Source organism: Catharus ustulatus, chromosome 3 (genome assembly GCF_009819885.2).
Source record: "Catharus ustulatus isolate bCatUst1 chromosome 3, bCatUst1.pri.v2, whole genome shotgun sequence".
In the NCBI taxonomy this organism is placed as follows: domain Eukaryota; kingdom Metazoa; phylum Chordata; class Aves; order Passeriformes; family Turdidae; genus Catharus; species Catharus ustulatus.
The window spans coordinates 77,694,739-77,710,120 of NC_046223.1; the positions used below are offsets into that span (position 1 = coordinate 77,694,739).

The following is a 15,382-nucleotide window of genomic DNA, read 5'->3' on the forward strand; positions in this document are numbered from 1 at the left end:
TGTTTAACTACTCTAGGTGGAACTTAAATTAAAGGTGAAGGATGTACCCAGAGTTTTAAACACAAAAATCCAAAAGTTAATGCAATTTTTATCTTACTCCTCTTTTGTAGGAATGGTGATTTTTAAGTAAAAGTTCACATCCAAGCAAAGGTCACAGAAAAGATCTCGTTGTATAAGCTTTTTCCTTTTTGTCAACCACTTTAAAGTTTCAAAGTCGCAGTGCTTGCCACTATCAACTGTGTATGACTTGAGCATTGTCCTGTAAGCAATGCAGATAAAGTTGCTTAACATCTTCATGCCTGGAGAGAGGTTTCTTGTCCAAATGCCTCAGTTTTCTTTCAAGCCTGTCTATACCCACAGGTGTGCAGTATAAGTTGATAAGGACTTTGGCAAAGCACAGTGGAGAAAAGCAGTTTTCCGTCAGAAATCTTCCTTTTACTGCAGTGATGGTTTGGTAGGTGAGGCACTATAATATAATAGCAGAAACCAGTAGCTGGTTGCCATGTGGAAATGAAGATGTTTCCAGGGGAGAAGTTTGTGTACAGGAATGGTTTGCTGTGGCAGAGGTACCACTTGACAGCTTTGTTTCCTAGGAGCCCTCATGGGCTAAACTTGATTGATTTGAAGGTACAGTATGGTGGACATCCATCACAGACAGAGTAGAGAGTCTACAGTAATTTCACGACAATAAGGCGCACCCTTTTGACTAAATTTTTCCCCCGAACCCGAAAGTGCATCATGTAGTCCGGTGTGCCTTATATGATGGACAAAGTTGTGAAATTTGCCAAACTGGCAGCGCGAGCTGCAATGGGGGGGCGATGCCATGGGAGAGCCGAGTTATGAGGGGGGGGGGCGGGAGCAGGCGGCCGCAACCAGCAGGAGTCGTGAGAGGAGGGAGGGAGCTGCCCCCGGCCCGAGCACGGGTGTAACAAGAAGCCGGGCGGCGCCTCTCTGAGTGCGGGGTCGGGGGAAATGAGAAGCCGGGCAGTCCGGGTGCGGGGGGAATGAGAAGTGCGAGCCCGCAACAACCCCGAGCAGAGCCTGCTCAGCGGCGGCGGCAGAGCGGCGGCGATGCAGCCCCTGCGGCCGGGGGAAAGCGGCGGCGGTGCAGCCCCTGCAACCGCGGCAAAGCAGCGAGAGGCGGCACGAGGCAGTGCGGCCGGCACCACCGCGGAAAAGCGGTGAGAGGCGGCGCAGCCACTGGTACCACAGTGGAAAAGTGGTGAGAGGCGGCATGGCCACCACCACAGAAAAGCAGTGACAAGTGGTGCAACCCCAGGGAAGCAGGGAGAAGCAGCGCGGCCGCCGCCGCAGGAAAGCAGGGAGAAGCGCTACCGCCGCCGGCCAGGTGGAAGCCGGGACGCAGCGCGACCGCGCGGTGGGAGCCATGAGCCGTGCCAGACAGTGCCGGGGGCTGACGGGAGTACCGGGACCTGCTGCATGGGGAGGGCACCTGGGGCTGTGTTTAAAGGCTGCACCGATCTTTGAAAAATATTTGCAGATTGAGCACCTGCCAGTAATTCGTTACTTTTTTGCGTGCCACGCGGCTCCTCGCTACAAAAAAAAAGTGCACCTTATAGTCCTGTGCACCTTATGTGATCTACAAATTTGCGAAATCTGCCCACTCCCGGGGGTGCGCCTTATAGTCTTGTGCGCCTTATGGTCGTGAAATTACTGTACTCATACCATTGTGCTCAATTTGGTACTAGAGGTTAGAAACGGAGGAAGGGTTACGCTTCACCTCCAAGTGGGAACAATGTGTACTTTAAATGAAAAGCAGAAACTGAAAGAGTGTGTTTGTTCCAGTAGCCATAAGAGTAATAAGAAAAAGAGTATTTAAAATTTAAGTGTTTTTGGAAGCAAATAACCATAAACTAAAAGCATGAAAATACCATTTTAGTCACTCAAGAAGTTAAAAAATTGCATACTTTAAGAAACTTTCTCTTTCTTGGTTTTTTGTTTTTTTTGTTTTTCTAATGTAGAATTTATTCCAAGTTCCATCGGAAAAGAATGCAGGAGCTGACAGAAGTGGGGCTGCAGAACTTTTTTTACCTGTTCCTCATGCTGGCAATTGTTGTGGAGACAGAAGATATAGTGAGTCGGGTGTTGGATCTTTTGGATTTCTTGACTCCATCCTCCATCACCGCATCTCGGAGAGCTCTCATCTGGAGAGGTCATTTTGCTTTCCTTTTAGTTTATGTTGAGAAGAATATGGACATTAGTGCCCTGGCTGAGAAAATCTCAAATGCTTTCCATGAGAAGGCAAAGGAGTTTTTAGTAACCAAAAATGACTACACACAGAGACAAAATCTCTGGACTCTGCTATCAACCTACATTGATGGTGTCCAGGAAGTGTTTGAGACCAGCTGCTACTTGAGCCTTTCTGAGGAAAAGTTGCTAAATGATGGCTTTACTATGCTGCTGCCTGCATGTCGAGGAGCGGAGCTGAGCATGGTCCTGAATTTTCTTCAGGTTGTTTTGGCCAGACTTAGGTAAGTTATTTAGTAAAGTTGTGGATATAGACTGGCATTTTGTTTTTAGGGTTAAACTGTAGTTCCTATTAATTTTTTTACTGAAATTGCGTAAATGGAAAGAGAAATCTCTGAAAGGCTGTGAATATACTGAATTTCAAAATCCACCAATAACTTCATATTCATGGTGCATATAGAATCTTTGAAATGTTTCCCTTACTATTTCAGTAGATCAGGTTTGCTATCCTGATGTTTTGTTATGAATTAATGTCTCTTTAGAAAGTCACCCAGTTGCTTTCATTTCAAACAATATCTTTTTTCTTTTTGGACAGGAAACTTGGAAATTTTCTGTGTTAATTGCATTAATTGGAGGGGTGTTGGTTTTTGGTTTTGTTTCTTCATTGGATGTATTGTGTTTTTCAGACTTTTCATTCTATTTTTTTCTCTTTTACCAAGGTTGCATTACAATACTGCTATTACGGAGATTTAAATACTTTTCTGGGGCTCGATAGGAAAGAAGGAAGTATTTTACCACTTTCAAGCAGTTTTGCTTTGATGTACTGGTTCATTTTTCAACATCCACAGTGCCCTTCAATAAGCATATTTTTTGTCTACTGATGCCTTTGAGAAGCAGTCCTCCAGTTTGAAGCCCAAACTGCTTTTTTTTTTGTAAGATATTAAGAGGCAGCTATTGATCTGCCATTACTTCAAATGTGCAAGACTGAAATGTGTAAAGAGCTATGGAAGAGTGCATAATAGGAATACTGAGGCCCATATGCAACATCTCTCTTTAACTAGGTTCTTTGTTATTGTCTAGTAGTTTGACTGCAGCTGTCAATAGCTTATAGATCCAAAGACAACCGTTTCTCAGGCAGTCTTTTGAAAAAAGATGAAGCACAAAACTAAGTTTAGTTGATTTATTATTTATTATTTCATTTCAACTGCATGTATTTCCTGGAATAAATTGGAGACTTCAAAAATACTTTGACATTTTCTCTATTAGCTAATACACAGCATTTGTTGTGTTGCTTTTAAGGATGAAATAGGGAGAAATTTGAGACTGGTGAGAAAATTGCCTATTTTATAACTTGGCATTATCTTTAAGCTTTCCAGGACTGGGGGTTATGTGGCCCTCTTGTAACACAGAGAAGAGGGCATGGAAGTTCAATCTAGACTTCTCAGGTCATCACAGACAAGGTACAGGACAGTATTAGTACCTTTTTTTACAAAAAGTAGTTCTGCTGAAATGTTTGAATTACCAATATGGTCAAGTAGTAATTGGTATGAGAGATTTTCAGTGCTTTGCTTTTAACAATTCTTTATTTCAGTTTCTGTATTCATACACTTGGCTACTGTTACCAGCCTATTTATCCCATCTACTGAGGAATTAAATTCCTTAACACTTATAAAACACTTTGATCTTCAGGTTGTATGGAACAGGAAAGTGTTAGTGATTTTCCTGCTTTGACAGACTCGGCGAAAACAGTCAGTTGCTGTGCAAATAAAACAACACTAAAACAATGTTTTTGGTTCAGAAGATATGGATGACTTTGTGCTAACCAGATGCTAAAATGTTACTGAATTGACCAGACTGATTAGACCTGGTCTGTTTTCAAATTCAGAAAAGGGTGGAATGCTTGTTTTTAAAATCCAGGCAGATATAAAATAGTAGGCCTTTCATAAATGTAATTTTTCTGTACACTACACTGTTAATAATTTTATAACTGTATGAAGGGAATTTACAGGTAGGAAGTGAACTCACTGATTAGAGACAAGCAGTTCCCTCTAGGCTGTTAGGAAATAATAACTTCATGTGTTACTTTCTGCTCACCCCAGATGATGGCTCACAGGAGCATTCTTTATTACTGATTAAGGAGCATTATGAAAATACTGACTTGGTTGTGTTAACTAAGAGCCTCAATATTTAAAGCTTAGAATGTCAAATAGTTTTAGCAGTCCCCTTTAACATGTCTTGTTGAATTGCTGGAATCTCATTCCAGGTTTCCCAGTTGTTTTTATTTGAGGATACTGTAAAAATTCTAGTCTTTCATTGTAAGAGTGAGGTGTAGCCAAAAGCTCTTCTTTAATTACAGCTACTCATGCTGCTGTGGTTAAGAATCTGTCAGCATTTCCATTATAAACCTTTATTTTCAAGGGTTTGTAACATAGCAGTGAAAACTTGCTCTGGGCTAAAACTTGGCATTTGAAAGTGCACTTGTTTTCCTCCTTTTTTCTTAAAAGACATCTGAAAAAAGACCCCCACCTTCACTATTTTTACACAACAGTGTTTTAAAATAACCCTTTCCAGCTTTTCCTTGTATTTTTCTTGTCGCTAGAAAAGTACTGCTAGCTTTTGATTGTTGTATTTACATATGGTTAGGTGATTTTAAATAAGGTTTCTTAAACTACTTTTTTTATTGGTTTTTATTATTATGATTATTTTGGGATCCATATATTTAAATAGAACTATATCTTGGCAGGAGAACTCATTTTTATCAGTTTTTGACACGTGGTGAGTAGGTAATTGGAATCAAGATGCTACTTGCTGGCACTTGCAAGTATTTGATCTTCATAGCAAGATTCACTGTGAAGTGTAAGATTGTATTTTAATACTGCCTCCTTTTATAAAGCATGTAAAATAAACAGTAAATTATCAAGAAACTCCCCTAAATGAAAACATGAAGTGCTTCCTTCCTATGTCTACTTATTCCACTTACAGCTCAGCTATAAGTTTTTTCTGGGGTTTTTTTCTGTTTTTAAACAATGATTTAAAATCCTGATTATTTTGGTTTTTTCTTTTACTGAAAGGTAAATGCAGGATGTTTGCCCCTGAGTGCTTTTATTTGTTCCAAATCTCTAGCACTATCTGTCATCTAAGTGCCTCATGGCACATAAAGAAGCCCTGGGTTAATAAAAATACAGGCATTAAATAGATTTGACAGAACTTGCTGTAAGAATGGATACAAGACTCAGACAAATTGGCTGCAGGTGCTGGCACTGCAATATGTTATTCTTAAAAGAAGTGTTTGAAACATGCTAAAATGTCTTGTATTGTAATGGGGCATTGCTTTGACATGAGGTTTCTCTTATTATTGTCATCCTGGCATTTGGGTTTTGTTGAGTGTTAGCGCAGTTACAGGACTATAAAATGTGAGTACTTGCCCAGGTGTAAAATCACTGCTGTGCTCCAGACATCTTTCCCTAGTTTCAGGGAGGCTTGGTACTGATTCCTGTAGGAGAAATGAGAAGTACCATTAACCTAATACCATAATAAATGGTAATTTTACTTTGTAAACAGTTCTTGTGCATTTGTCCCCACTTATACCTTTTTGCTAATTTTTGAAAACTTCAGTGTGTAAATTTCATAAGCTCTTAGAGCAATGTTGACCAAGTAAACTTGTCTCTAGTAGGAAGTTACATTAATAATTGGGCCACGGGTAACAGGAAAACTGGATGTTTCTATCTGTTTTGAGTGTGTTTAGCCTTGAGGTTGTGAGAGAAACCATAATAGGAGTGGATTATCCAGTGTATCTTTGCTATGGAAATATATAGTCATTTGTAATTTTTTTGAGTTACACTTGCCATCAAAACAGCCTCTGGGAAGCGTTTTTGAGACCAAGAGAAGGTCCTCCCTCCCTTTTTTTTCTTCCCCTTCAGGGGTTATAGTGTTAGTCTTTGTAAAATCTTTTTTCTGTTGTTGAGCTTCTGAAAACTGTATTCAGAAGAGTTTGGAAGATCCTGAGTCTTAGCTTTCCCATCCTGTGAGGATATTTGTAGCCACCAGCTGTGATGTCCTGATAAGCACAGAAGGCAACTCTGTGACTAAGCCGCTGAACTGAGAGATGGTGTTAGTTTAGCTCTAAGATCTCCCAGGCTGAATGAATGACCACTGAAAGTTGCTGGGAACTTTGTTCACCTGTGTGAAAAAAATGAAATAAATCCTTCCTTTTTTACTTTACACAACAGGTATCTTATGCCTGGGGAGGAAGCGTGCCTTGCTATGCTAACTTGACCTATCTTTTAAACTATTTTTACTGGGTTTTTTTAAGTTCAAGTATTCCACTAGCAATAACAAAACTGGTGTTTAAATGAATGTAATGAAAATCTAGTCTCTAAATGTTCTAGTGCATGAGAAGCAAGCACTGCTTTAGAATATAGCAGCATTTTGAAAGGTTTCCTATATCTAAATCCTTAAAAATAATCTGTTACCACCTTCTGAGGGAATACAGTGTGTGTTCTTCGGTACAGTTGTTGCCTTAAGGTGTGGCTCTGGTAATTAACACTGAATTTTATTTTCTTCTTTGTGGGATTTGAAGGTTTCTTTCAGGTTTTTGTTGGAGACTAAAATGAAGTTTTATAAAGTTGTCCCTTGTATTCTGTCATTCAAATTTGACTAGCTAAAACTAATGTGTATTTTGATTGTTTCTCCTCAGCTCTGAGAGTATCACTGTGTAAAGAAATGAAATGAGACAACAGCATGCGCTGGAAATATGTACCTAATACTTGGCATATAGAAAGTTCTTGTGTATGTCTGTCACTGGTTCAGGTTTGCAAGAAATTCACTTCCCCTTCTCAGTGCCCATTTTCTTGAATCATTAGGTGGACATATGTAAGTTGAACAATTGATTAACTATAATTTCACATTGATGTTTAGAATGTAATAGAGAGCATCTGGCTTAGAAGAAGGGCAACAAGACTGGAAGGCATGTCCTATGAGGAGTGGCTGAGGTTTTGGGGCTTGTCTGGTTTGGAGAAATGGAGACTGAGGCATTACCCCATTGCTCTCTACAGATTACTGAGAAGGGGAAGTGGAGAGGAAGGTGCTGAGCTCTTCTCCCTGGGCTCTGCTAATAGGACATGTGGTAATTGTTCAAAGCTGCACTGGGAGGTTTAGACTGGACATTAGGAAGCATTTCTTTACGGAGAGAATGGTCAAGCACTGGAACAAACTTTCTAGAGAAGTGGTTGTTATCCCAAGCCTGTCAACATTTAAGAGGCAATTGGACAATGCCCTTAATAATCTGCTTTAGCTCTTGATCAGCTCTGAATTACTTAGGCAGTTGGACTAGAGGGTCATTCTACGTACCTTCTTACTGCAATATTCCATTCTACTGTTCTATTTTAGAATCACTTTGGAGCAAACTGAAACATTAAAAGCTGTCAAAAAATGTAATTGTTGATGCCCAAAAAAAAGTGAGTCTTGGTACACACCCAAAGCTAAAGAAACTCACTCAAGTCTAGTACTCAGACGTGAATCATGAAGATACACAGTTCAATTCCCCTTGCTACAGATGGAAACACTTTGTGTTCCATTGTATCCATTTTATCTTCCACAAAGTAATCCACATAAACTTTCCATAGCCTACTGGACAACAGTACAAGACTTCTGTTGTGAAAGAGTAAATCCATGAAAAAGAGTGAAATTATATCAGGTGCACTGGGAACATGCTGCTTGGGATCCTGCAGTTTTTTAGAGAAATATGTGCTCCCTGAAGGACATAGAGCACAGATTTGTTTTCTGATGGAAGTGTCTCACTTCTGGAACTATTTTCCTTAAATTAACTTTGCTCTTGGTTTTCCTTTTATTCTTCACATGAGGTGTGAGAATGGCTTTCATATGGAGTGGGGTTTTTTTTGTTGTGGATGTTAAACAAAAGAAATATTTTTGCCAATAAAATCGTTATATGCAAGTAGCCTTCTAATCTCTTAATTTTGATTGTTTCTTCGTTACCTTACAAGATCTATATTTCTTCTCTCTTTAGGATATCTCATGTCAGATTTAAGGCTTATTTAAAATGAACAGAAAGCTGAAGCAATTTTCTTTATTCCATTTCAGTCTCCTAAGGCCTATTTCCCCCTGGTGAGCTCATAGCAACAGGGGGGTTTAAGGGAATTCAGCTTTCTGCAAATTAATGTCTCACATCATGAAAATTCAGGACCTTTTTTTTTTCTATGTCTTGAAAAAGTAATACAGTGAGTGCGAGTATTATTTCTTGCCAGCGGGTGGAAGATGAATGATTTTGTCACAGTTTTACTGCTTGATGAGCAGTGTCCTGAGGGTCAGGCTTAAGTCTGTGTCACTATGCTGCTCATTACTCTTGAGCTAAATAAGGGCTGATTGGATCTAAATTGCCTAGCACATGGGCCGCAGATGAGCTCAGTGAGTAGGGGATGACCTGCTATTCAGGCTGGGAGTAACCCCGGTGTGCAAATGCTGCATTAGAACACCGTGGGAGAATGAGAGGCTACCGACCGCTGCCAGCAAAAGAAATCGAAATGTAAAAACTCTTTGATGCTGCAATGTTAGAATTTGAAATGTAGGAAGTGACAGGTTGATGGTACTTATCAGCTTTGGCTGGATTAGAGAACAGTGTCATCTTGCTTATATAATGACAGAAGAATGAAGCCCGCTCCCAAGTACTTTGCACTGTGGAGCTGCTGCTGGCAGAGCCAATGCTGCCTCCTACTGACAGCCTGCGCGGGAGGATGGAGGAGCCACGGAGAGCTCTGCCTGCCCAAGTGCCAAGCTGTGCCTGGGGTTTCTGGGCTCTCAGCAGAGAATCAGAAACCTGACTGATTAAATAGCAAGTGTGCATTTTGGGACAACAGCAAGCCACTGTCTTGGATATGTCAAGAATGTTTAGACGAGTCAATTATCTGCACTGAACCAGACACATCTGGCTCTGCTACACCCAAAATATTTCCCTTTGCACTCTTGTCTCCACTGCCAGCCCCTAAGATGGGAGTTGATATCTCTGGAGAGGAGAATTAATTTGTGCCTATGTGTTTTAAAGAAAGTTGACCTTTAAAGTGGAGGAAAAAAATCTGAACCAACTCCAAGGAGAATCCTTATGCTAACCAAACAGATGAATGTGCTTGTCTTAATGAAGGAAAATGAAAAGCAAAGAAAGCACCTGCTGGGTTCTGGACACAACATGGATTGAAGCACTTTTTGCAGTTCTGAAAGATTCAGTTCAGTGGTTCAGTAGAACAAACTTTTGGATTTTGTTCCCCCCCACCATCATTTATGCTTTGGAAACTGGGTGGTAGCTACAGTGATGAGAAATGGGTATTTGCTTCATTTTTTCCAAATTTCTGTTACTGACAGCTCTAACCAGCATCAACTCTTGCTACCAACTTCTGGGACTGTCTAATCAGCAAAAACAACTTGGTGTGTTCTCTTGAAAGCAATGACAAAGGGAAGAGAAGGGATGAATCTCAATACATTGTGTTTTCTGTTTACTCTTTAGTGTTTTTCTGTTTTCTGGATATATACTGTTTGATTGATTCTTCATCCTCTAGGATGCTGTTGCTTATGATGGAATTTCTTCTTGGACATAAACAACTTCTAGTGTTTATGCATCATATTCATTCCTGAGTATCCTAACCAAAAAAAAGTCAGAAAAAAGCATCCTTAAAAGTACAAACAGTTTTTTTCTGTAAAATGGAAAATGGTATCTTTCTATGAAATAAAGTCTATGGGAATGAGGGAGAAAATTTTAATAAAAATTATCAATAGTGTAAGGCTTCACTGTTGCTTGTGTAATCTTAGTATTATGAGTGTTTAATGACATTTTTTCAGATCACTGAAAATTATGAACTGTTTAGCACAAGTAGTTGTACTAGATGAAAAAAATTTAGGGTGTGAGTTTGTACATAGCCAGAAATTAGAGGGTATTTCTCTGTGTTCAAATGGAAAACAAACCCAGAATTTAAAATTAATTTGGTATTTTGAAATAAATTGCCATCAACAAGAGGAAATAGTAAAGGCCAAGTGCTGAAATTAGGAAGAATACATGGAAATATAACATGGAATACTTGAGTTGCAGCCATATTGTCAAAGTATGGGGAGGTGAGAGAAACGGGATCTGCGCATCTGGATTGGTTGAACTGAGGCATGCATATTGCTGTTACCCCATTTCTGCTCTTGCTTGTAGGCTTTGCTGCCTACTCAGTGCAGATTCCTCCACAGTGCAGTATTGTCCCTGCACTAGCACAGTTGCCATCTAATGCTGGGGGAAAAGCTGTAATTGTGAGTTGGATTCCTTTGTATTTTACAAGGATTGGGAAGTGAAACTGGTGCTTAAGCTTTCACCTCTGTTTACAAGATCTTTATTTATGTGAGTTTTTACGACCATAGTATCTGCAAGAGAATCTAAAATTTGGCTGAATGCTATTGGTTAACTTTTAACAGTGACTTTTTTTATGCACACACCCTGTATGATATTACAAAGCAGGACCTAATGTGACTCTGCTTTAGGAAAAACAACAAAAAAATTGTTGTGAAGTGTGTTAGTAAAAGTCCTGCATGTCAGAAGAACTGCTTATTCTGTCTTTAGCTGCAGTGTTCTGTATGCAGATCTGGATATGTCATTTTACAAAATATTTATGAATAAATTGAAAATTGGAGAGAGTCACAGAAATTAATTACTGCAATAGGCAGTTTGTATAAGTTTGATGGAAGTGATTTCAACTAGGAAGAATGGAGGGGAGACATGCTAAAAGTTACTCATGTGTAAAAGGATGTTGCAGGTTTTCTGCTGTTCTTCATGCTAGTGGTTAATTGGGTAATTTTGGACAGGAGCTTAAAGTGGTTATTTAGAGTAGGCTGCAAATGTAGCACTCTTGCAGGCTTCAAGAGAGACTTGTGCAATCAAACTTTTTTTTTTTTTAGATTTTCTTTAATTTTCCTTTTCTGTTGGGAGAGAAAAATTGAACCTGTTAAGTACTACTGTAGCCTACTTGTTCTTGGAATTTTTGGGATGGGAGTGTAAAGATGGCTTCTACTGTATGCACTGGACAGTGGCTGTGCCAAAAAGAGTGATGGGTTTTTGGTGGTTTTGTGTTTGAGGCTTGAAATCTGTCTAGAAAATCACTTTGCAAATGCTTTTTTAGGCATTGATACAAGGCATGTAGATGCGCATTGCCATGTTTTATTTGGCTTGGAGCAAGTCCAAGTGTCACTAATTGCCAGTGGCTAAATGTTCCAGCTTTCTTTACAGTGGCATTAAAACAGGGACAGTGAAAATGTGTCTAATGGGAAATGAACCTGAAATAGTAGGCTACCATATATATCCTCCCAAAAAACAAACTGGAAAGAGGAAAACATACCCTGAAACATGTTCATTGTGCATCGTCTCAGGGTCTTGTGGGGGCTTCTTCCTAACATTTCTTTTTTTGAGAGGAGCGAGTAGAGAAAGGTAAAAGCAGTTTGTGGTTTACTTAGTTGTCTGATAAGCTGAAGGTACTGCCTATTCCCTCTTTCACAACCAGAAAGCCCTGTTTATGTCTAATTGGGGTTAATTAAAGCCTGAGGGCAATACTGAGCCCCTGCCAATGGCTGTAAGGTACAGACATAATCCAGGCTGCAGCCCCTCACTGTAGGGAAGGGGGAGGTAACCGTGGGCTTGTCACAGGCTCTCATAATGCGGCTGTACTAATGCTTCTGGAAATACAGGAGTGAACTTATTTTTGGTCAGATAGTTCTGTTCATTAATTTCTGACTGCTATCAAAGAAGTTGCGTGAAGTGTCTGGTTTAATGGGCATGCTTGCAAATCTGTGTAGAGAGGCAGAAAGCTCCTGGTTCTCTCTGTGGTTATGCAGGGGCTGCACAGGCAGCCACAGCAGCCATTATGCACACAGCAGGAGCATCATGCTGCCAGGGATGTGTCAACCTTTACTGAGGGGCAGGAGAAGGGAAGAACAGGCAAGTACAGATGTCCTTGCCTGGACAATGATATTTCCTTCTACTGCTTTTTGCAGTCTTGTTTTCCTTACAAAAAGTCAACCATGAGAATAAAATGGAATATTTTCATTTATATTCTTTTGTTTTTCTGGACAGGAATATGTTGTTTAGCTATTGGAGATGTGCCTTTGGAAATACTTCAGTAAGTGTTCCATGTACCTGCCTATTAAAAATATTTTAGAACTGCTAAGAATTTGCTCCCAGAGAATTCCTCTGATTCACACCACACCTATTTCTATTAAGGGGTATTCTACAACAACTTGAATTGGTGAGGAATAACTGTGTGCATTTTTCCAATGTGTTACATTTATTTGGACTTTCATATTAGGTGCAAAGATGACATCAGAAAGAGTAATGTACTGTGATCATCTCCTAAATAATAATTAATAGTAACACAACTATGATCATACAAACATCATAGGGAGAATGTGAATGCATTCAGGCAATCAAGGGATTTTACAATATAATTATTAGGCACTGGAGAGATGTGACCCTGTTTAGGGTAACGGGGACCTGTGGTTAATTGATGCTAGGATAATCAGATTTTTGCTGTTTTATTGTTCTGGGACTCTAGGCTTTCCAAGAATATGTGTGCATGCACTTAGGGAAAAAAGAAACCCCAAGCACATGAAATTAGAAGCCTAAAAGCGAATCTTGAAGTTATGCTTACATTGTCTTGCCTTGCTGTACTGAATTACTGCTATGATTATAAGTATTGAGAAATCATTTATATTGTCTGCAAATCATCCCCATTTTGCATCACAGTGAAAATTCAATGCATCTTGATTCCGAGTAGTTTGTAAAGGTATCTATTTTCCTAAGACATGAAAAATGGCTAGCTTTTTTAAATCAAACTCAAAAATTGAAGGTGTTCTTTTCTTGCAGCCAAGAAATTTTTGTTGTTTTCTTTCCTGAAAGAAAACCTTTGATATGTGTACAGTCTGAACATTACGACAGAAAATACAGTGGATGCAGTCCCCTTCGAGCTTCATTGTCTTCTCCAAATTTAGAATGTGAGATAAGAAGATGGCATCAAATTGCACCAGGGAAAGTTTTGATTGGATATTAGGAAAAAATTCTTCATGGAAAGGGTTGTCAAGCACTGGAACAGGCTGCCAGGAGGTATTTAAGCAAAAGGACACGTGGCACTTGGGGACATGGTTTAGTGGTAGACTTGGCAGTGCTGGGTTATTGTTTGGACTTCATGATCCTAAAGGTCTTTTCCAATGTAGAAGATTCTATGATTCTGTGAGGATGTGAAACAGAATTGCATTTCATTAAAGTTCGTTATGAAAGTGTTTCCACTGCATTGCTGTGATACTGAACCTCTGGAATTTCTAATAGCTCAGCCTAGTAAGATCGGAAGATTAAGTGTAGCATTGCTACTGTCTCTTACTAAAAGTTTGTCTCTTGCTCTTTTTTTTTTCCTGTTCTCTTTTTCTTGCTCTTTCTTGAAACAGAGTAATTTCTGAAAACTCTGCAGCAATCCTATCTCCATGTAAATTAATACTGTAAATTGTGCTGCTAGTGATGGTGGAGGGGAGTAGTAAGAGTGGGTGGGGGGAGAGAAGAATTAAAATCATTCCAATAAATGGTTTAATTTATGCCTCAGCAGTTAAGCATGCTCCTGGTTAACAGAAATACCCTTCAGCTACACAGGATTTGGGAGGGTTGGAGGGCACTCATTTGCACATAAATAGCCATTAACTGATAAATTCCCAGAGGTCTCCTGTTGCATGCTAGTGGTTCTGACCTACTTAGCTAGCTTAAATTTGTTTTACCGAATTATTATAATTCCATCCTTGGTACTTAAACTTTGTGATTAATGCATGCCTCACAATACAATTAAAGTATAATTACACAGTTTTACAGTTTGCTATCATGGTGTTATTATTATTACAAAGAACTGGATTTTGCAAATATTAGAAGAATTAGAGTTCTGATACCCATCACTTTGCTGTTATTAAGTGATTATGTTAAATGGGACCCCTTTATGTCTGAAGAATGAAGTGGAGAGAGGGGAATCATTAACTAGCACATCAGATGGTTTCTAAGTGATTGAGGAAGAGATGTGTGGTGAGTTTTTTTACACATCTGTAGATGATAGGTGCAAACACCTTTTGCTCATCTTTGCCAGCTGCCTGACATACTCTAGCATATCTGTGCTGTAGTGCTTGAAAAAGTTTCATACTAAACATCTATCTGTAATCTGTTAAAAAATCATTTGCATGTGTTAAAGTTTGATTTTATTGTACTTCACTGAATCTTTTTATTACAAGAATTTTTTTATACTCTTACAAAAACATGAGCAACCTGATACAGATGTTCAATAGCTCTGTGCAGTGTAGGGTAGGGTGTGCCTGCTAAGATGATACAGGTCTTTGTCTTGTGCTCTGTAAACTCAGAGCAGTTCTCTGTGAGGGATCTTCCTGACTTTTCAGTTTGTGCATGAATGTGCTGCATATTTATACTGACTGCAAATAAAGTAAGTCACAGACACTGCTATTTTTACCTTAACTGTAAGGGTTACCTGACCTTCCTTATTTTTCAGACCAAACTTTTTTCTCTGGCTACTACTAATTCCTCAAGGAGTGATCCAAGAATCAGCAATGTTACTTGTATATGACCTAAAAAAATGGCTGCTGTGTTGCATAATTCTTATTACATCCATTTTTTTTCCCCCAATACAGCAGTATCAGAAAGCTTGTCTTTACACTAATGATTAAAAAAATTAGCAATTAAAAGGACTGGAAAATATTTTTAATAATATTTTCCTTATTCCATTGTAAGTAAAAAAAAAAATCTAATTTTACTTTGTTTATCTGTGAATATATGCTGTATTGCAGAGTGTTCACTGATGGGAAATGGATCAGTTGATGCATTTTCTGAATTACATGTTCTGTTCTTCTAAAGCTCTAGGATTATACTATAATATTTTTTATCTATAATTGCAACTGGAGTGAAAACTCCAAATGTGATACAGAAATCGAATATTGCACCCTCTAGTCTTATTTGATCCAGTGCCTTGGTTTTCATTTTTGCTTAGTTTACAGAGACTTGTTTCTTATGTGGTTTTCCAGTTTTCCTAAGTTGTGCTATTCATTTCTTCAACAATGAAAATATTTCTTCTTTTTAATTTCAGAGAACACAAAGAGTAAAAGGCAA

The 15,382-nt window shown here is 39.0% G+C and overlaps 1 protein-coding gene across 1 annotated transcript in view; it reads left to right on the forward strand.

Moving 5' to 3' along the window:
• MMS22L (MMS22 like, DNA repair protein) overlaps positions 1-15,382 on the forward strand; it is an 87,423-nt gene that overhangs the window by 31,159 nt on the left and 40,882 nt on the right. Inside the window, 1 exon segment of the mRNA XM_033054450.1 lies at positions 1,983-2,492. Coding sequence (XP_032910341.1) covers positions 1,983-2,492 — 510 coding nt within the window.